Consider the following 21,425-nt stretch of genomic DNA (forward strand, 5'->3'; position numbering starts at 1 on the left):
TAAACAAGTTAGCTTTTAGAGCTGCACAAATTTCATGATGAACCTTTCCTCCAATTACAGCCCCACCTCTGCCTCCCCACCTGTACCTTGTGCTAACTACAACGACAACCATCCAGGTGAACTGGTTGTCAGGCAGCAACGGAGGCAGCCCTATCCAAGGTACGTTCTTACCTGTCTGTAAGGCACCGGTACACCTTTTTAAATACAAGACGCCGGTCTATAAGACCTTTAAAGAAAACTTGACTGATTAAGTGTAAAATTCCTGCCTATACCCAAAGAACTTTTTCTTAGTTTTATAATTTAAAATGAATGGTGGTTAAGTACTAAAAGTAAGTAATATGAAAATATTTTTTTTTCAAATATTTTCAACAATTAATTTTATATTTAAATTAGTTACAATGAATTTTTAAACAGATTTATACAGTCTTTATGTAATATTTAAAACTGCATTAATTTAAATTTGTAATTAGAGCAGAATTGAATCAGAACTATCTACCCAGGTCAAAGTTCATTTCATATTGACAATTGTTGTTTCAATAGGGTTTGTCTTGAACTACAAGAAAGAACACAATGGTTGGAAATCTCTGAACCTGGGACCCCAGAACAGAACGTTCATAGCCAACAACCTGATGTGTGGGACCCAGTACAAGTTCACCATTCACGCCTTCAACAAGTTGGGGGACGGGCTGGACTCGGAGACTGTGACAGCTAGGACTAATGGATCAGGTGGGTCACACAATAATTGTTTGTGGTAATGTTAGCTCAGGTGGGTCACACAATAATTGTTTGTGGTAATGTTGGGTCACACAATAATTGTTTGTGGTAATGTTAGCTCTGGTGGGTCACACAATAGTTGTTTGTGGTAATGTTGGCTCAGGTGGGTCACACAATAATTGTTTGTGGTAATGTTAGCTCCGGTGGGTCACACAATAGTTGTTTGTGGTAATGTTGGCTCAGGTGGGTCACACAATAATTGTTTGTGGTAATGTTAGCTCAGGTGGGTCACACAATAATTGTTTGTGGTAATGTTAGCTCAGGTGGGTCACACAATAATTGTTTGTGGTAATGTTAGCTCAGGTGGGTCACACAATAATTGTTTGTGGTAATGTTAGCTCAGGTGGGTCACACAATAATTGTTTGTGGTAATGTTAGCTCAGGTGGGTCACACAATAATTGTTTGTGGTAATGTTAGCTCAGGTGGGTCACACAATAATTGTTTGTGGTAATGTTAGCTCAGGTGGGTCACACAATAATTGTCTTTGTTACCCGTGGTACAGTTTGGATTGCAGAATAATTGTTTGACTACCAGTGATAAAGGTTATATTGTATATTAATACGTTTTTAAAGATGTCCATCATTTATATAAAAAAAATTATACACCTTTTTTTAAATTGATTTTTTATTTTTTTATTTATCTGTTTGTATAAAACTTACAATTGGTGGCTTTATTTTGAACTTTTAAAAAAAGTGTACCCAAGCTCCCCATCACTAAATGTTTAACGTGTGTCGCACCCCTCCACAGCCCCCATCACACCCCCACAGAGCATGCTGCTGGCCTCTGTCAACGCCACCTCCGTCACCCTCAACCTGAGCTACTGGCAAACCTCCGGCTGTCCCATCAGGTTTTTCTCTGTCAGCTACAGGGCCTGGGACTTCCCTAATGAAACCTTGGTCAACAACAACATACAGCCCAACACTGTAAGTGCTTCATTCTGACCTCATTCTGCACTCTGACCTTCTACTGCACTCTGACCTTCTACTACACTCTGATTTTATACTGCACTGTGACCTTATTTAAAAATAGATTTATAGAACAACATATTTTTTTACACTAAAGAGTTTTGATTTGGTATTTCTATCCTACCTAGTACTTGAAATAATGTTTCATTATTTATATATTTTGAATTAACCAGAATTGATTACCATGAAATAAAGAACTTAAAAAATACTGAGTTTTAAAAATAAGATTTTTTATAACTGATAATTTTTTAATAAAAATTGTGAACATTTAAAATAGAGAATTTTTAATATTTATAACTTTTGATAAAGTTTGTTCCCTTAAATTTCCCCATCCAGACACTTTTCATCATCCAAGACTTGCAGCCAGCGACCTGGTACATCATGGATGTGGTGGCACACAGTGACGCGGGCTCTTCTACAAGCCAGCTCAAGTTTGCCACTCTCACCTTTTCTGGAAGTGAGTAAATGCTCTGCTCTCACTGGGGGGGGGGGGGGGGGTACGGTCACACCCTTGCTGGGTAGGGGAGGTGGGGGGTATTAGAATAATAGCAAGATAAGTTTGTGATCGTGATTTAAAAATATATCCTAAACAATCAGCTCTGATTTACCAAGGCAAATTAAACTATCAATCACTATATTGAGTTGAACCCAAAGTGAATGAAGTGACCTTAGTTCTGACAGCATATGAAGTTGAGTATGTTGGTCAGGGTTTGTCTAGCTAACCTTTGTGGACCTCCTACAGATGAGCCATATATTGAAGCTAGCCTGATCTTAAGTCTAAGCCCAAAACAAATGTTTCCTTGAGTTTGAGGATAGTGTAAAGAAACATTGAACTCTTGCTATGTAGCAACACAGCTCAAAAAGTTTGTCCATCACAAGCCACAAATCACCAGATGACCCATCACAAACCACAAATCACCAGATGACCCATCACAAGCCACAAATCACCAGATGACCCATCACAAGCCACAAATCACCAGATGACCCATCACAAGCCACAAATCACCAGATGACCCATCACAAATCACCAGATGACCCATCACAAGCCACAAATGACTAGATGACCCATCACAAGCCACAAATCACCAGATGACCCATGACAAGCCACAAATCACCAGATGACCCATGACAAGCCACAAATCACCAGATGACCCATCACAAGCCACAAATCACCAGATGACCCATCACAAGCCACAAATGACTAGATGACCCATCACAAGCCACAAATCACCAGATGACCCATGACAAGCCACAAATCACCAGATGACCTAACACAAGCCACAAATCACCAGATGACCTAACACAAGCCACAAATCACCAGATGACCTAACACAAGCCACAAATCACCAGATGACCTAACACAAGCCACAAATCACCAGATGACCTAACACAAGCCACAAATCACCAGATGACCTATCACAAGCCACAAATCACCAGATGACCCATCACAAGCCACAAATCACCAGATGACCTATCACAAGCCACAAATCACCAGATGACCCATCACAAGCCACAAATCACCAGATGACCTAACATCCCTATCTGTGTTTCAGGCACCATCAAGCCACTGAAGGTCCTCCACAAGCAGGAGTCAGAGTTCTACGAGAAGGTCTACTTCATGGTGCCCATCTGTGCTGCCGTCGTCTTCCTCTTCTCTGTCACTGTGGCCATGTTCTTGTTCTGTCGACGCAGGAAGGACAGACTGCGATACAAAGGTATTTATGGATACTGCTAAATATTGACAACATTATTGTCTGGTTGATTTCTGCCTGTTTCACATCCATTATATATTTTTTAATTATTTAAATTAATTGGTTAAATGACGTTTTTCAGAACATGCTGCCAACCTTCGTCGTGACATCACGGCTGAGACGTCGCTCATGAACGACCTTGACAAAAGGTTAAACACTGAGCTAGACAGCAGCAGCAGCAGTACCCTACCCGACCACATCAGCAAACAGCGCAACGCCAACCTGCTGATCTCACTCCAGAGTGACGACAACCTCCCCGGCAACAGCAGCGCCTGGCTCATAGACGGCAGCAACAAGACCACAAGCGACAACGGAAGTTTCTGCCGTTCTGGTAAGTTTTGGGCAGCTGTCTAGCTGGACTGGGCTAAAGTTTTGGGCAGCTGTTTAGCTGGACTGGGCTAAAGTTTTGGGCAGCTGTCTAGCTGGACTGGGCTAAAGATTTCTTCCATAACAAAACCTACTATAAATAAAATATCACATTTTGTCTGGGGGGGGGGGGGGGGTCGGCGTGGTCAAGTCGGTAAAGCTCAAGGCTGCTTGTAGTTTGTTCTTGGTTAGACAAAGGCTGTGAAAACAAATCCAAAAAGAAAAGCCGGCTGAAATCGGAGTCAATGACCTCAATGGCGCATAACCAGTTGACATGTATCCTTAATTGTTAATTGTGTTGGAGGGGGATCCCTTCCAACACTAAAAATTAAGAACGAAGAAGAAGAAGTCTATAATTGGGATTTAATTAGGTTTCTAGGGGACTTAGTGACCTGCTAGTGTCACCTGTTTCCTAGGTAATTATTGATGTCCAGACGTAGTGGACACATATCCCTTAATCAATTAGTCACCAATAAAACAATTAACTCGAAACAAACAGCCTGTTTAAGCTCCATTAGACTTACTCATCTGTGGCTTAAAGCATTCATAGTGTTATATGTACCTGATAAAAATGATTTGATGTATTATGCTAGGGTAAACATGTTGATAAGAGTAATGCTAGGGTAAACATGTTGATAAGAGTAATGCTAGGGTAAACATGTTGATAAGAGTAATGCTAGGGTAAACATGTTCCAGAAGATGAAGGAAACATCAACCCGTACGCCACGTACAATGAAATCAAGCAGACGTTTAACCCTGAGATCAGGACCACCATACCCCTGAAGGGAGCCGCTGTACCCAAATCTTCATCGGAGGAGGATGACATTGCCATGCAGAAGGCCGCGGCCAGGAGAGAGGTGGGTTCATTTTATTTTTTTAACAACCCCAGGTATAAGATAAACAATGTTTTAATTTTTTTTTTTATAAAGCCAGTATTTATCAATATTGACAGTTACATGTGGTACTGTAAATCACAAAAACAAATTCATTGATTACAACATCCACTCTTAGTATAAACTTTCCTTACCAATACTGATTTCCTCCATTAATGGTATTCTTTACCTCCTTAACTGGTGATGATTACCTCCCTTAAAGCGTGCGCCACGTGGCCTTACGCGTTGTAAGTTATTTAACAGCAAAGCCACCATCGTGGCTTGACGCGTTTTCAGGGTTAATGGTGTTGATTACCTCCCTTATGTGTGTTGTTTACCTCCCTTAACGGTGTGTATTACCTCCCCTGTCAGATGGAGGACTACCAGTCCAAGCAGTCCACCCAGTCCACACCCTCCGAGCCGTATGTTCCATTTTTCCACTCCAAGAGAGAGAAGCAAGCCAAGTACACCAAGAAACAGCCACCACCTCCCCTGCCAGCACCTAGACGGGCCCAGAAGGACCCAGTCAACAAAGAAGGCTATGACAACCACGGTATGCTCTGACACTGTGAATGTAAAAAGTCTTAATTTACCTGGCTTATTTATCTGAAATGTACATTCATGAATTGACATGAAACTCTTGTAATACATCTATTCGCACATCACTCACAGGGGTAATCCTGAGCCCACGCCGTTACGCCAGCGCCGACCAGATCCACGCCCTCTTCTCCCAGCCCTCCCGGCCACACAGCAGTATGAAATCTGGCTCAGAGTCTACAGACAAAGGTGAGTGGTTAGTTGACGTACACAAAGGTGTATGTGTCAGATTAACGCTTTCAAGTTTGTGTACAAAAAGGTGTATGTCAAGTTTATGTATACATTAATGTATGTGTCAGATTGACACTTTATACCCCACAGCTTCTCAAAGACACGCCCCAATTACCCATAATCCTCTCTACCCCACAGGTTCTCAAAGACACGCCCCAATTACCCATAATCCTCTCTACCCCACAGGTTCTCACACGCCCCAATTACCCATAATCCTCTCTACCCCACAGGTTCTCACACGCCCCAATTACCCATAATCCTCTCTACCCCACAGGTTCTCACACGCCCCAATTACCCATAATCCTCTCTACCCCACAGGTTCTCACACGCCCCAATTACCCATAACCCTCTCTACCCCACAGGTTCTCACACGCCCCAATTACCCATAATCCTCTCTACCCCACAGGTTCTCACACGCCCCAATTACCCATAATCCTCTCTACCCCATAGGTTCTCACATTCCCCAATTACCCATAATCCTCTCTACCCCACAGGTTCTCACATTCCCCAATTACCCATAATCCTCTCTACCCCATAGGTTCTCACATTCCCCAATTACCCATAATCCTCTCTACCCCATAGGTTCTCACATTCCCCAATTACCCATAATCCTCTCTACCCCATAGGTTCTCACATTCCCCAATTACCCATAACCCTCTCTACCCCACAGGTTCTCACACGCCCCAATTACCCATAACCCTCTCTACCCCACAGGTTCTCACACGCCCCAATTACCCATAATCCTCTCTACCCCACAGGTTCTCACATTCCCCAATTACCCATAATCCTCTCTACCCCACAGGTTCCCAAAGACACAGCCTAATCTCCAGTGTGACCACAGTATCCTCCAGCAGGGATGAACTACTTGAGGCCCTGGAGAACGCCAAAAGGAACCCGCCCCCACCTGTGCTGTACGAGAGTGAGAATGACCCACACCAAGATGGTGGCACTGAGGGGGACATTGACCCGGACTCTAGCTCACAGCCTACGGATAGCTCTGTGAGTTTTTTATCTGTCACATTCTTTGGTTGGTGACCCAGTCCATGTCACACAATCTGTGGTGGGTGACCCAGTCCATGTCACACAATGTCACATTCTGTGGTGGATGACCCAGTCCATGTCACATTCTGTGGTGGATGACCCAGTCCATGTCACACAATCTGTGGTGGGTGACCCAGTCCATGTCACACAATGTCACATTCTGTGGTGGATGACCCAGTCCATGTCACATTCTGTGGTGGATGACCCAATCCATGTCACACATTCTGTGGTGGGTGACCCAGTCCATGTCACACAATCTTTGGTGGGTGACCCAGTCCATGTCACACAATCTGTCACATTCTGTCTTCTGAAAATATTAAGTATTTTTTATATTATCTGTTAATACTTTTATTTTTTAAAAATCATACAAATAATTTGACCTATGATAACCTTGTGTACCTCAGGTAACAACAGAACCTGGGATCCGAATGTTTACCCAGTCCCCACCAAAACCAAACGAGCAGAGACAAGCGTCCTGTGAGGTCCCGGCATACGAGCAACAACGTAAGTTGTGACTTTAACCCTAACACACATACACTGGTTTAGCCACTAGAGTCAAGATGAACCTAGTATCAATTGTAAATCTTTATTAAAAGTTTCCTAGTCTTTAAATAAGATTATTTTGTTGAGGAAGGGAGAAGGATGGAAATGGTAGGATCTGTAACAGATTTGCTTTTACTTCTGCTTAAAGATGCAAGTATTCTGGCTTCCATATACTGTGTGTGAAAGCCAATATTACTGCACATGTACAAAACAAGACACATTTGCAGGTAGTTAATAATTATTATTTTTTTGGATGACAGAAAAGCGGAGACGGCCACAAAGGATGGAGGTGGAGAGTGACACCAATGAGGCCCCGACAACGGCCCTCAGACGGCCACTACCACCAAGAAAAGTGCGGCCCCGTCACCGTGGCAAGCAGAGGGGGCAGGTGACAGGCAAGAGGCCACTGGGAACATTTATGCCGAGGTAAGACCATTATACTCCTGTCTGTATCCTAGATGGTACCTTGGGGTACCACTAGTATCCTAAGTGAGACCATCATTCTCCTGTCTGTATCCTAGATGGAACCTTGGGATACCACTAGTTTCATCCTATTCCTCCTGTCCATGCTTTTCTCCGACATCTTCCTTGCCCCTCCCATTTAATTTGTCAACAATCTACTGATATTGTCTCCCACTGACGCCATGTTGTCTCTCTCCCACTGACACTATATTGTCTTCTTGTCTCCAGGACACAGAGTGGGACCAGCACCACCAGTACCAACAGTGAAGAAGTGACCTACACATTTGGAGAGCGCGCCCAGACCCCTAGGTCCAACAGCCCAGAGAACTACCCCCCATACGCCACGGCCACCGCCACTGTCGTCCAGGAAGGTTTTGTTGAGTTCCGTTCTGAAACTGGCCGAGCCAGAAGAGGTATGTCAGCTGACAGTCAGATTCATTCAGTCATAGGTTAACAAAAATATTTTGGTTCTGCTACTTATCACAGTGTAGTAAAAGATCCTAAACTAAACATGTGAGAGTATACTCAACTTAAGCTGTGTTTACCAACAGGTGGTCGCAGGACACCCCATGCCAGGGTCCGCTATGACACCAATATCCAGACACCTGGAACAGATGACCACCGTCCACTAGTCACTTCACTGGCCCATCCAGCCCTAGCCACTTCTCCAGAGGAGGAGGAATCTGTCAGCTTGCTTGACAGGTACGTCTGTTTACAATCTTGTCCCAGATGATACTAGGTTTGTCCAGTTTGTTTACAATCTAGTCCCAGATGATACTAGGTTCATCCAGTTTGTTTACACTCTAGTCCCAGATGATACTAGGTTCGTCCAGTTTGTTTACAATCTGACACTAAGTTGTTTTTCCAATGAACTTATTGTTAACTTCCTTAAAATAGTTCTACCTAGGGCTATCCTTTTTTTAAATCTTGACTTAAGTATGGAAATGAAATGAATATTCTTAAAAATCTGAATGTGAATCAAGCTATAAAAAAACGTGTGTTTCCTCAGACACTACCGGCCTGTACCTGAGGAAGAAACAGAAATGGACACCAGAGTTGGGAAAGAGGGCAAACCTGACAAAGGATATACTGAAGATTTTACCATTGTGTAGTGTCAACACTATTCATTTGGCCTGACCAATGTCAAGTCAGCCAATGTGGCAAGTCTGCCATCACAGCACTACATGAATGGATGGACTTAACCTTTCATTGTTGCATAATTTTACCCCTTAGCTGGCAGCTTTCACTCTTGCATGCTAAAAGTTTTGGAGATTTTATTTTCAATTGTTTAGTTCTAAACTAAACTACTAAAATTTGCTCCTGTTTGTTTACATATAAACAGATACCTTATTATTTCATGGCAAAGCAAGAATTCTGCTTGGTGCAAAACCATTTAATTTGGGCAGATAACTTTCCAGTAGTGAAGCCAAAAAAGTCACAAGATGTTTCTGGCACTACAATTTTTTTTCATCTTTGCCTGTTTTGTTTGAAGATATGTGTGTGCATAATTTGAACCTGTTGGCCGTTGTTTTGTTGGCCGAAGCTTATTTCAATGTGCTAATGAAATATATACTACAAGTGCTGTGAGCTTAAGTTATAAAGATGTTGATATTTTTTTACTGCGGCAACTGCTTCTCAAAAAGAAGATTATAATATTTTCACGTTTTTTGAAGCTGTCGAGATATTTAAAACCATTTTCTTCTTTAAAAACAGACTGGAAAAGTGGGAATATTTTAAGAGTTTATTACACATGTGTATGTGTATCTTGGACTGCTGAAATAAATGTCACTGTATGTCAGTGTCATTCAAATGTCGTTGACACATTAATGTCATACTAATTGTACGTGGTTGTCCATGACTCCTCTGATTTGTGTAGATTTTCTGCTCATTGTATTCAAACACGCCAACATTTCTGTCAAATAAATGGCAGTGAGCTGGATGAAGATTTCAGAGATTTAATGTACAGTGAATCATTGGTGTGAATTTCAAGTGTGCATAAACTGTGTTACTTGTGGACCATACATTTTTGGAGTATAACTAGTTGGACACAATGGAAAAAAAAAACATTGAACAGAGACAAGTCAGAAATGTTTTTCCCAACACCAGCCTTAGGATTTCATCATCAGCTTTCATCCTGAGTTCATCACATCCAAAGGAAGATACCACAAAAATTTCCTGCGATTATGATTAACATGACTCGTCAAAGATTTATTCCTTTTTCTATGTATATACTTTTATCTCGTTTAAAATTTTAAGAATTTTTTTTCAACCTTTGTTGTGATATTTTGGAAGTTTTGGCCATTGGTTTTGTTTCATGTTTTAGGCTTACAATTTTAAAGTACTTACCTGTTTTTTAGTGTCATGAAGAAAAGAAGAATCCGAAATTCTTATCAAAGTCTTCAATATGTTCTCGATACCAAAACAGTTTTTGTACTCCATTCAGTTTTGTATTAGCTTTTATCAAATCGAGTAACTACGTAATAACACAACATAAAAGCAACAAACATGTAGTGGACACAGAACTAGTTACATATTATATTATTTCTAGATTAGTTATTGTGCTTTGAACACAATTATCTGTCTTTAACTTTTAATTTATTTGTTCTTGATAAATTTAACTTAATTATTTTGATTGATACTTTTTTTCCTGATATTTGAAGTGCAATACCCACTGTAGATAGACATAAACATAATATATATATATATACATATGCTATATATCCACAAGTCATTAGTTGGTGTAGAGATGGTGGTGAACATGGTAGGCGTGGCTGTTGACTTGGACAAACTGCTGGTGGTGTAGGGTGTTTTTGTTTACCATGATATCAAACATACAATGTGGTGTTATTCACATTTATCTACTACTCATTCTGGTAGTAGAGATTTGTTATATTTCAGTCGAAGAGACCCTTTATAAGCTGTTAAAGTTTACTAAGCTCCATGTTAAAAAAACAGTGCGCAATAGCAATTAAGATGAAAATGTTTTTTTTTTAAATTGTATTGTAAAATTAATTTTTCTTGCAAATTTTATTTTAGTAAAAAATGAAATTATATTTTATAAATAAGAAAAAAAACTTGTAAAAAAATGATGTATGTATTTGAAATTTTATGACTTGACATAGTTGTCGGCAGAGATGTTACTACACTACCTTTCTATAAAAAATTCTGATGAAAGAATTTTTAAAACTTATGTTTCAATTTTTATTTCCTTTTAAATGTATAATTTCCACTTACTAAAACCTGAAAATAGTTATGATTCATTTTAAGAACACAATAATGTATTATTTCCGATTTAGAATTTTAAAAAAAAATTGGGTAGTGATTTATATCATCTCTGCAGATGTCTTGCAAGAATTTTCAACTACATTTTAAGTAGGACAATTTACAACAGTCAATTAGAAAAACTTAACCGTAAATATTTATGCAAAAGGAGTTTCTAGACCTATGGTTTTCACAAGAAACTGAAGACCATTAAACATGAACATATCATTTCACTGTACATAGCATTCCTTTATTTATACTTGATCCTTCTGTGGTGTCATTGTGAAAGATGTAGGCTTGGAACAGTATTACTTTCATGTTTTTTCTTTAATTTTTGCTGTCCAAATTATTTTATCTTTGTTTTTACTCGTCCGTTTCACAATTTGTGATTTAATTTTTTTATGTCTACTAAGCTAACCAGATATTTTCTTTCAATGCATTTAAATAATTTTTGCAACATTCCTACATACTGGCCTAACTTTGTATAATTTAATAGTTATCATGGATCACTTATCATCCATTATCTTGTACCTACCATTCCCTGAGTTGAAATACACAACCATATCTTTTGTAACATTTTATTAACTACAGCTCGTGCCATTGTTCTACTACATGCCAACATAATTTTCTACTGTTTCTTTACTAATTATACCATTCCTTTATTATGTAGATCCATAATATTATATCATTCCTTTACAAAAAAAGCCATAATCCTTTAATCCTAATGCCAATCATTAGTTCCCTGGCCAATTTTAGTGTAATTGGCCAGATTATATACTTTCACTTTCTTAATATGCACACACGAGTTGCATGCAATCATAAGTTTATGATGCACAACAGCCAGTTTTTCTATGAATTGCATTTCTTTTTTACATCTGTTTATTAATCAATCTTCAAATACTACTTAATTTTTTAATTAAATATAATGTGTAATATAAACAAACATGATGTTAAAATAGTTTGCCATTAGTTTCACACAATTGTTACCATTTTTATATTTACATTGCACATTTTTGTGTGTGAATTTAATTTTTTTAAATTAGTTTTTACTACTTAATAAACTAATAATATGAAATTATTTAGCAAAAAAAAAAAAAGCGAAATCTTTTAAAATGGTTTTAAAGTGCATCTTATCAGTCTTACTTCCGCGTGGCTTAAAACGGCAATTAAGCTGGGTTTTTTTGCTAGATTCTTCTTTTAAAAAGCTTAAATGTTGGGTTACCATGAACAAGTTATGTATATTCAAGGGAAGTAATATGCTTTAAGGGGAGTTAAACATATTTCTTTGTCTCTGATTCATGATGGAGTAAAAAAAATAATTCTTTTTATCAATGAAAATGTTTGAGGAAAGTAATTACAAGTAATTTATTTGATACATATCAGCCTCTATCAGTTTATCATACCATCATTTTGTCATTTCAGCTGAATATCATCCTTCATCAATATTGTGATGCTATCTCTGATACCATAATGTTACTGGTGTCATAGACTAGTGATCATCTCATTTCTTGTTATTGTGATTAACTATTTATTAACGGAGACATCATTTTACAAAGATGGCTAGCGTGGTGCCACACCTCTAGAAGAGACCCTTCCTCTGACTGTTGAAGCTTTCAATCATGTGCCACAAACTGAAGAAGAAATTCATCCTTGTGTGTATCTCTTCAATTTTTTTTTTCAATTTTTTTTTTTTTATAAATAACTGATTGGGCATTGTTAATTTATTGAATTAAAGTTTTTGCGAGAGAGAGAAAAAAAATAACACCCAGAACTACACTGAGAAGTTTACTATAATATACTTTAAATAATATGCTGTACTGTAAATAAAATTCAAGAGATGCACACAATATAAATTTTGAAAAAAAAAAGAAGTAAGAACTACAACAAAAAGATGCACTTAAAATGGCAGCGGAACAAATCCATATTAATACTATTGAGTAAACGTCCTCTTATTTATTCCATAATACTTAAACATTTAATTTTTTAAACTTTCTTGTTGTAAATATGTAAATAGTTTCTATTGTTGGTACCATCCAGTCACTGCTAAGGTTTTTTGTCATTTCATTCATAATTATTTATCATTCCATTCTCAATACATCTGTCACCAATGTAGCTGTGGAAGGAGACCGAAACTACTTAAAATAAATTCATTTAAAACATGCCTAACGCTACTGTTCACTGCTTCATCTTCACAACATTGAGTCATTTTTTTTTTAGTAGATGGAAAACTCCATGTAACTTAATTGCTTTTAGTCGGCCAGTTATCACACATAGTTCAGTTTTTGTAGTCATGAGGGTTTGTTTCCTAAATTAGTCATGCCGATCTCTCTGACTCCCATATGTCAATAAATCATGCAACCAGTTATCAAAGTTAATGTATCAAGATTTATTTTTCTTGGAGGTTGTCCATAAATAAGGTCAGCTATTTTAGAGTCGTGGTGTCCCCGTCCAGTCCCCCCCCCCCCCCCATATCAAATGCTTTCACAAAACACATCCCCCCTTCCCATTTTCTTCTCCAAATGTAAATTAAAGTTTTCCATTTATCATAAGCCTAAATATACATACATGCATTTATATATATACGTACATATTTCTAATTTCCTTAACCCTGCCTCCTCCCCCCCCCCCTGAATGCTACCAAGAATCCATCCCCCTCCTCACTCTTTCAAATAATATAAGGGTGACATCATTTATGGACAACCCCTCACATGAAAAGTGATTTAAAAAATAGTGACCACAGAACTTGAAGTATTTTAAAATGTCAAAAAATTAAATTATTAGAACGTCAACGGCATGACTAATTCTAATTTTTAAACTTCCCCATTTCTCTCAAGTTCGGTGCAGAACTGGTAACCAATAAAAAGGCTAGATCTTCGTTGTCGGATATGTCCCAGATGTACTTTATTTGTAATCTCTGTCCATTGCTTGTTTCAAATCAAAAGCTTTCTTTATAACTGTATAAAAATGTTCACTGTTAACTTCATATTTTCAACAAATGTCAATTATTAATAATCATATTATAAACTTATCTTCGGAAAAAGTAATTACGAGGCTGATTTTTTCTGCCCAAATTTTTGTTTTTAATATTGTTTTTATTTAAAGTAAACTGGCTTAAATTTTTGTTAAGTGTTTGTTTGGCATTTTTTTGTAGTAATAAATAATAAAACATTAATTATTATAAGCTTATAATTACTATTAAAAAATTGTTTCTAATTTAAAAGTAAAACTAATCAAATTAAAGTAGATTCTGTTAACTATAATTTGATACTAGACTATTACTTTAGCAAATGTTTACCCTTTATTCAACCAGATGTTTTCATCCCTTAAATTTTCATTACTTTGCTTGAATTTATTTTTTTACAAACAACGCTTTTTGTTAAAGGAGTTTTTGACTATTGCCTTACCCTACACATCATGCAATGGGAGTCAGAAATACTTGCCGTATTCTTACAGCTGTTTACATTTCATTTTTTTAAATTGTAACTCGGAATTCTTCACTCCGAGCCTTGTCTGTTCATTAGTTTGTGAACAGATGCGCTTCCTTGTATTGATAGTCTGAGGGTAAAAAAATGTGTACCAACTCCATCCAAGTTTATGTTTCAATAGCTGCTGAGTATTAACTGTTAGCCTTTAGGGCTCATGCCTATTTAAAAAATGTAGAAAAACAAATTCTTTCAAACTTTAAAATTCTGAAACCCCGACAAACTATACTCATGCTTTAAATTTTTAAATTATTTTTCATTTTGTTGAACTAATGCGGTTGTTAAATATCTTTGTTAACAATGTAACCATGCCATTATGGATGTATCTTGTTTGTTCTTGTACCATTCGTTTCGTTACGTAGACTTTTAGATTACGGCATTTTTATTGCTTGGACCAATGGCAGCGCTATGGAGAAATGATGCATTCCCATATATGTTTGTATAATATTGTCAGCTGTTTTCGGACAATTAAAAAAAAAACAAATTAAAAAAAAATATCCACACATGTAACTAATACTACTTTAGTGCAATATTGATTTCTATGTCCAATTTTTGTGTTGGTCAAATAATAAAAGTTTTATAACAAAGTGTAATCAAGACTTGTGTTTTTATTTCAGCTGGTGGAACTTGTTTCAAAAAGTCCTACAAGAAATAAAGCTAGCCTAGATATATGATGAACCGTGACACTAAACCTGTTAAGTTTTAAAGATTGTAGTCTCAAAGACTGCAATTGATCAGCATTACATAAATTACAAGTTCTTGCGCAGTCACTGTGAAGTCAGGACCACTGGGCAGAATATTTTGTGCAATTTTTATCCTGCCAGTGAAGCACAAACCACTGAAATTCCACGGAACCAACTTAGACAGAAGCCCAGACAAATTGTCCCGCCTCAGGCTAAGATAACACAGACTGAATGGACAAATCATAGGCAGTTTTTTTTCTAATAGCTAGATATACATTTCTCATTTAGAAATATGGTAATGCCACTGGGGTAATATGTTTCAAAACAGGATGCCTCTATTATGGTGTACATCAAACTTGGTATCATGAGTGATCTAAGATCAGTATACAAACTTACACAAGAGCATATACCAAAGTGTTAGGTATGTAATAAAACTAAGACAACAACAAATTCTAACATTATATTCTGCAAGGCCATTGCCAATCATCTGCAGGGGCTATAACAAATCAAAATGGAATGTCATAATGGTCTCTATAACTGCTGACTAAGTCAGCCACAAACCATGACATCAGAACTTTGTTATGGCAGCATCTTTCTCACAGCAACCGTGCATATGTTGAAAATATTTTAATCTTTTACTTAATAGCATGAAAACATCAATATGAGGAGGAGATTGTTACAACTTGTTTTGACTAAAGGTAGATGTATCAATAATTTGTGCAGGCAGGGTTCATGTACCTCAAATTAAAAACAAATTTCATGCTTAAGGAGGAAAAATAAATGTAGTTCTTTTTTTTATAGGTGCAGCAAAAATAAAAATCATTTTATTTGTAGTAATTGTATAATTAAAATTGTGTAAAGAATTCAAATCAGTTATACTTTGTATGACTGAAATAAATATACATACAACTGCATTAAAAGCTGTCCAAGTGATTCTACTAATTTTAAATACATTCCATTAACATAAGAAAAGAACAGGACATTAATTTCAGTTGGTTTCACAAGTAGACTACTGATGTTTTAAGAGTTCAGATAGATTATTTACTGATCAGCAAATATCTTTTTATACAGAGTAGTACATGATGTCCATTTCTTAAAAAAACCAACAGGATGCAATTAAGAAAAAGCACTAAATGTTTTGCTTTTTAAAATGGTCAGTTTGAATTGTGTAAATTCATAGTTGCTAACAAAAAAGAATAAAAATAAAACAAATATATACTACCTTTATAATCTATTTGTATGAAAATTAAAGTATGTTAGTAGGTTTGTCCTATATAATTGTATATGCATTATTATTACACCTTTCACACAATCTGACCGGCATGAAACTTTGGGAAGTTGTTAAGAATACTCCTGGGGAGGTTTCTGCAAAAAATTATTTTTGATCTCCCAAGGGCGGCACACCAGCAGGGTTCTTCTCTGTAAACAGTATATAATAGTATATAAAAATAAAAGTTGGATGCAGAGGGCCATGAAACTTTAAGCAGTTGATGAGAATACTCCTGGGAAGGTTTCTAGGGAAAAATAATTAAACTGTCTTAGGGATGACACTAATTTTCTATCTTAGCACTTGGAATCCATTGATTTGGCGTCCTGCATAGTGGGTCAGGGGTACTACTTGATTCAGCGCTAAAAACTGCTCAAGGTTCATCTACCAGCATCCCAGCGATTAGTGACCCAAGCACCCCCACGATGGCCACGAGCACTCTGGAACCGACGTATACTTATACAATGGGAAACAATAATCATTGACTATTTTGAATCAGGACAAATCATACCCCAACAATTGTGATCCAAGAAATATGGCACTTTCTTGGTTTATTCAATTTTATTTAAGATAACTAAGACAACACATCTGAAACTACAGGATTGGCAACCCATTGATGAAATCCTCTTGAAAAATTGCATTCGCTTTTCTTCTGATACTGCAGCAAATCGCAGAGAACAGGCATGCTAGTAATTGATTAGCTTTAAAAATATACTGTCAATATACTGAGAAAGCAAGTTGTTTTCAGTTATATGATTACCCAGCAATAGTAAATTTTGAATTTTTTTTTTACTTATTTTTGTTGTGACTAAATTACAGGATAACTTTGTAATTTTATAATAATTCTAGTCCTTACTTGAAAGGTACAAAGGAACTTTCTTCAACACTATTTTTATGCACCATATAGGGAAGTGACCCAGATTTCAGCCTGCTTTTCTAATGGATTATCTTCCAGTGTTTGTCTAACCAAGAACACACTAGTTAGCAACTGTTTGATATTGGAGAAATCTATAATCATTGAGCAGTTGTACACTATTATCAAGCCTCATCTACCCAGAAGTTTGAACTCATGACATTACAGCTTAGCAACCAAGAGCTTTACCTACCCTACATAGACCCCATGAGAATTCTTGGGGAATTTCAGGAGGGTAAAATTGACAAGTACTGAACCATTGAAAATCTGTACCCAACTGTATTTTTCTAATTTAAAAAATCTATTTCTAAATGTGGTGGTAAGCAACATTTATGCCATAAAGTAGGATAAGATGAATGGCTACTTCTGATTATACATCCAAGTAGTGAGCTATACTAAATATAAAACATCTGTTAACATGTCTGTCCCACACATTAAGGCTTGCTGGATTAACTGTTCAAAGGAGAATGATAGATCATAAAAATAGTATGACTGATACTCTTGACAGACCAGATGTCAGCAACTTCACTAATAAGATATGTTTTATTTATAAAAGCAGAGTCAAATCAGCTCAGACAACTTAAACTTCAGAAAACATTCAGACCACAAAGAACACAAGAAGAAAATTCTATGCAAATAAAGGCAACAAAATTTATTGACTGTCATGAGAACCCCAGAAGCAAACTTGCCAGTGTAAACTTCCTCCAATAACAGCACGCAGTTGGGCCTACATGAGAATAAAAAGTTTACTTGAGCTTCTTCTTGGGGCGGATGTTGCTTGTGTGACCACACTTCCTCTTACGGCAGTTAGTGGCACGAGGATGCAGACGAGCATAGCACCTGGAATACAGAGAAAAGGCTAACTTGTTAGCTATTAATTTTACTTTTTAATTATGAGTCTACAGAGGTTATAAGGTGTACTTAAGATATCTAACACAGCACAGCTTTAGCAACAGAGTTACTCACTTTCTGCAAATCATCTTGTCACAGTTGAACTTTGAAGCCAGGATTCTCAAGGAGGGCTCAATGATACCACCTCTCAATCTCAATACCAAATGAAGAGTTGACTCTGAAGAAAGAAACAGCAAATTAAAATAAAATTTTATACATTCTAAGCAGGTATTGAAAGTACAATACAAAGGCATTAGCCCGGAAAAAAACAGTAACAGGAGATTATAAACTAGCAGTAACTAGGTCAAGCAGTTAATGTTGCACGGTATCAAAAACCGAATGCCACTGAAACGGGTAAGAGATATCTTGTACAATCCCCAACAATAAAAAGTTCTACATCCAAACCTTGGAGTGAATATATCTTGTGATCAATAATGGTTGCCTCTAAGTCTAAAAGCATTACAAATTAATAGACATGGCTAATTTATACAAGATTGCTATTATTTAAGAATTAAGGCTGAAACCACAACACCACCTTTTTGAATATTGTAGTCTGATAAAGTGCGACCATCTTCCAGCTGTTTGCCAGCAAAGATCAATCTCTGTTGGTCTGGTGGGATACCTGCAATGAGAAACATTAAAATATCAATAACTGTTGGCCTACTTTCTTATAAAAACAAAGGCAATAGAAAACAGCAGCAACACCCTGGTTTCAACCCCAGTAGTATGTGTTAAGCTCGGAAACAAGAAAAAATTGTAATTATATCACCAGCAAATGAATGGGGAAAAAAAAGCCCTACAAATGCCCTACAATAGTGAGTAGGCTATGCTATCTCAATGGAGATCAGGTTGACAACTGGAATTTTCTTTACCTTCTTTATCCTGAATTTTGGCCTTGACATTCTCAATAGTGTCAGATGGCTCAACCTCAAGGGTGATGGTTTTGCCTGTTAAGGTCTTCACGAAGATCTGCATTTTACAACAGTATCCTGAAAATTAATAAAGTTAAAATAAAATTAGGCCTTCACACAATTTAAGAAAACAATCAATTTTACAGCAAACAAATAATTTCTCAGTCTAAAAAATTAGTGAGGAGGGAAAATTAAGTAGATGTCTCAGATGGCTAACAATCTGGACGAATTCCAGAGAACAGTTAACATTTTTTAACCAGGTACAGGTGTATGTGTAGTAAATCTAGATTGTCTAATGAACAGGCTGTATAACACCCCCCCCCCCCCCCCATTATTCAGAGCAGCCCATGAGCCTGAAACTACCGGTATTTTTAAAAGTAGGCTATATAAAGGCTAATAATCTAACAACTGATGATTTTAATATTAACTTAAGATTGCATTTCTTAGTTTCTCTAGGCCTTTATAAGTATGTTCAAGCACTAGATCTAGCTACACCACAAAAAAATTTAAAATCTTGTGAATGGTACTAGAATCTAGAATAGATCTAGATCTATCACGGACGCTATCGAAAACAGGTGGCGAGCACACCTTATCCCCAATTTGATTTCAACAAAATTAACATGTAAATCCAAATTAAAAACTATAACCCCGAAATGTTGAGTCCTTACAATGTAAGTGTTTGTAACCGACTTTAATCAATACGACAGAGATTTGAAAACAAAAGAAAATAAACCAGTTCTAATAAAACGTGAGACATTCACCTACCGATGAAGAAAAAAAGAAAGGAAGTGGGTAGCCGACTAGAGTACCAACTAGATACTGTGGTATCGATATTTATATTTTAGAATAACCTGTTAGTTTAATTAAGTACAATTAAAATTGTCATTGCTATAAAGACACAATTAGTTAAGTTTTATTTTTAAAATATCTTAATTCCATATAAATCAAAAGAACATGCAGAATCTTTAAACGTTTAATGACTACAATGTTGTATAGAAAGTATCGTTAAGCGCAGTGTCACGTGACATTGGTTGCATCTAAAAGTATGATGTTAATGTCTAAAGAGAACGGGTCTATCTTTGGCAGGGCTGACTATTTATTATAGATTCTAGTTATGGTCTACTAAATCGGGAACTTGAATAAAACATAGTAAAGATCTCTTAATATAATTTTTAAAAATAAGCTTAAAGCTGCAACTCTAACGTAAGGGGGTATTAAATCTAATCGAAAAAGTAAAATTTAAAAACCAAACGGCGCTATCCTCTTGATCTATAAAATCTTTTTTTTTTTTTAAACACTATCAGTGTATCAGTTGTTCGTGAAGGATGATTATCCTCATCCTCACTTTCCACCCCCCCCCCCCTTCATGAAAGCAGCCGTCCGTAACGACAGTTTACAGACGACAATGAAAAGTTCAAGCAGAACTTGTTATTACCTCCCCTTAGTTTCAAATCGATTGTTAACATTTAGTGTTAACCAAAGCTCACCAGACTGGTGGGGGTGGTAGCTATATATGCCTAGAGAGCGGGGTAGGAACGGCTAAGCTGACCCGCGACGTAGTATACGCCGCCATCTAGTTGTTTTATTTTCTGCTTATCAGCAATTCATAATTTGTGAATTCAACACTATCCCCTGCCGCCCTCTTGCCCAGTGAAAGCAGCCGTTTACAGACGACAATGAAAATATCAAGCAGAACTTATTATCTCCCATTGGTTTCAAATAGTTTAAAAACTAAATTATCTGGCCCTAATAGCCGTCACGTATTCGATCCGGCTCTACTATTGTAAACGTTCGGGGTGAACCACAGCTCACCTGACAGGTGGGGATGGGGGTGGTGGCTAAGCTGCGTGGTGTTTTCTATGGTCTCCATGAAGAGAATTACATAGATAGATCTTTCAGGAATATATAAAAGAGCTATATGGGGTTGAGCTATCGCTGGTGCATGTATCACGTGCAGTGCGTCTGTGTCTGTTCGTGGGCTTACTAATCAGAGCTAGCGTTGGTGGTGGGGGGGGGGGGGGGGGAGACAACAGCGGCGGTCAGGTGAAAATGAACAGGAGGATGGGGAATCAGCAGTCTTTTTTTCGGACATATATGTAAGGGAGGGGCAATTGAAACACGACGTCTGTCATGTTGATGGACGTCTGTCATGTTGGGCTGGTTGATGGACGTCTGTTGGTTGATGGACGTCTGTCATGTTGATGGACGTCTGTCGTGTTGATGGACGTCTGTTGGTTGATGGACGTCTGTCATGTTGGGCTGGTTGATGGACGTCTGTTGGTTGATGGACGTCTGTTGGTTGATGGACGTCTGTTGGTTGATGGACGTCTGTCATGTTGGGCTGGTTGATGGACGTCTGTCGTGTTGATGGACGTCTGTTGGTTGATGGACGTCTGTTGGTTGATGGACGTCTG

The 21,425-nt window shown here is 37.5% G+C and overlaps 2 protein-coding genes across 2 annotated transcripts in view; one reads left to right on the forward strand and one right to left on the reverse strand.

The window, feature by feature from the left end:
• LOC131930671 (cell adhesion molecule DSCAM) overlaps positions 1-13,296 on the forward strand; it is a 35,741-nt gene extending 22,445 nt beyond the window's left edge. The window contains exons 27-41 of the mRNA XM_059287257.1: positions 61-159; positions 541-726; positions 1,523-1,698; positions 2,077-2,197; positions 3,294-3,455; positions 3,574-3,822; positions 4,554-4,714; positions 5,102-5,282; positions 5,402-5,515; positions 6,360-6,556; positions 7,003-7,102; positions 7,402-7,567; positions 7,832-8,016; positions 8,155-8,305; positions 8,613-13,296. Of these exons, the coding sequence (XP_059143240.1) occupies positions 61-159; positions 541-726; positions 1,523-1,698; positions 2,077-2,197; positions 3,294-3,455; positions 3,574-3,822; positions 4,554-4,714; positions 5,102-5,282; positions 5,402-5,515; positions 6,360-6,556; positions 7,003-7,102; positions 7,402-7,567; positions 7,832-8,016; positions 8,155-8,305; positions 8,613-8,715 (2,351 nt within the window). The 3' untranslated portion in view covers positions 8,716-13,296. The remainder of the gene's footprint in view (positions 1-60; positions 160-540; positions 727-1,522; positions 1,699-2,076; positions 2,198-3,293; positions 3,456-3,573; positions 3,823-4,553; positions 4,715-5,101; positions 5,283-5,401; positions 5,516-6,359; positions 6,557-7,002; positions 7,103-7,401; positions 7,568-7,831; positions 8,017-8,154; positions 8,306-8,612) is intronic.
• Positions 13,297-17,844: 4,548 nt separating this feature from the next.
• LOC131930670 (ubiquitin-ribosomal protein eL40 fusion protein) lies at positions 17,845-19,089 on the reverse strand (the record flags this gene model as incomplete). The annotated part of the gene is given in 4 exon segments (XM_059287256.1): positions 17,845-18,049; positions 18,176-18,278; positions 18,636-18,722; positions 18,973-19,089. Coding segments are annotated over 4 exon segments (387 nt in total). The 3' UTR covers positions 17,845-17,955.
• Positions 19,090-21,425: the final 2,336 nt, after the last annotated feature.

This window comes from Physella acuta, unplaced genomic scaffold (genome assembly GCF_028476545.2).
Source record: "Physella acuta isolate Inbredline_101_S28 unplaced genomic scaffold, ASM2847654v3 ptg001817l, whole genome shotgun sequence".
Lineage (NCBI taxonomy): Eukaryota > Metazoa > Mollusca > Gastropoda > Physidae > Physella > Physella acuta.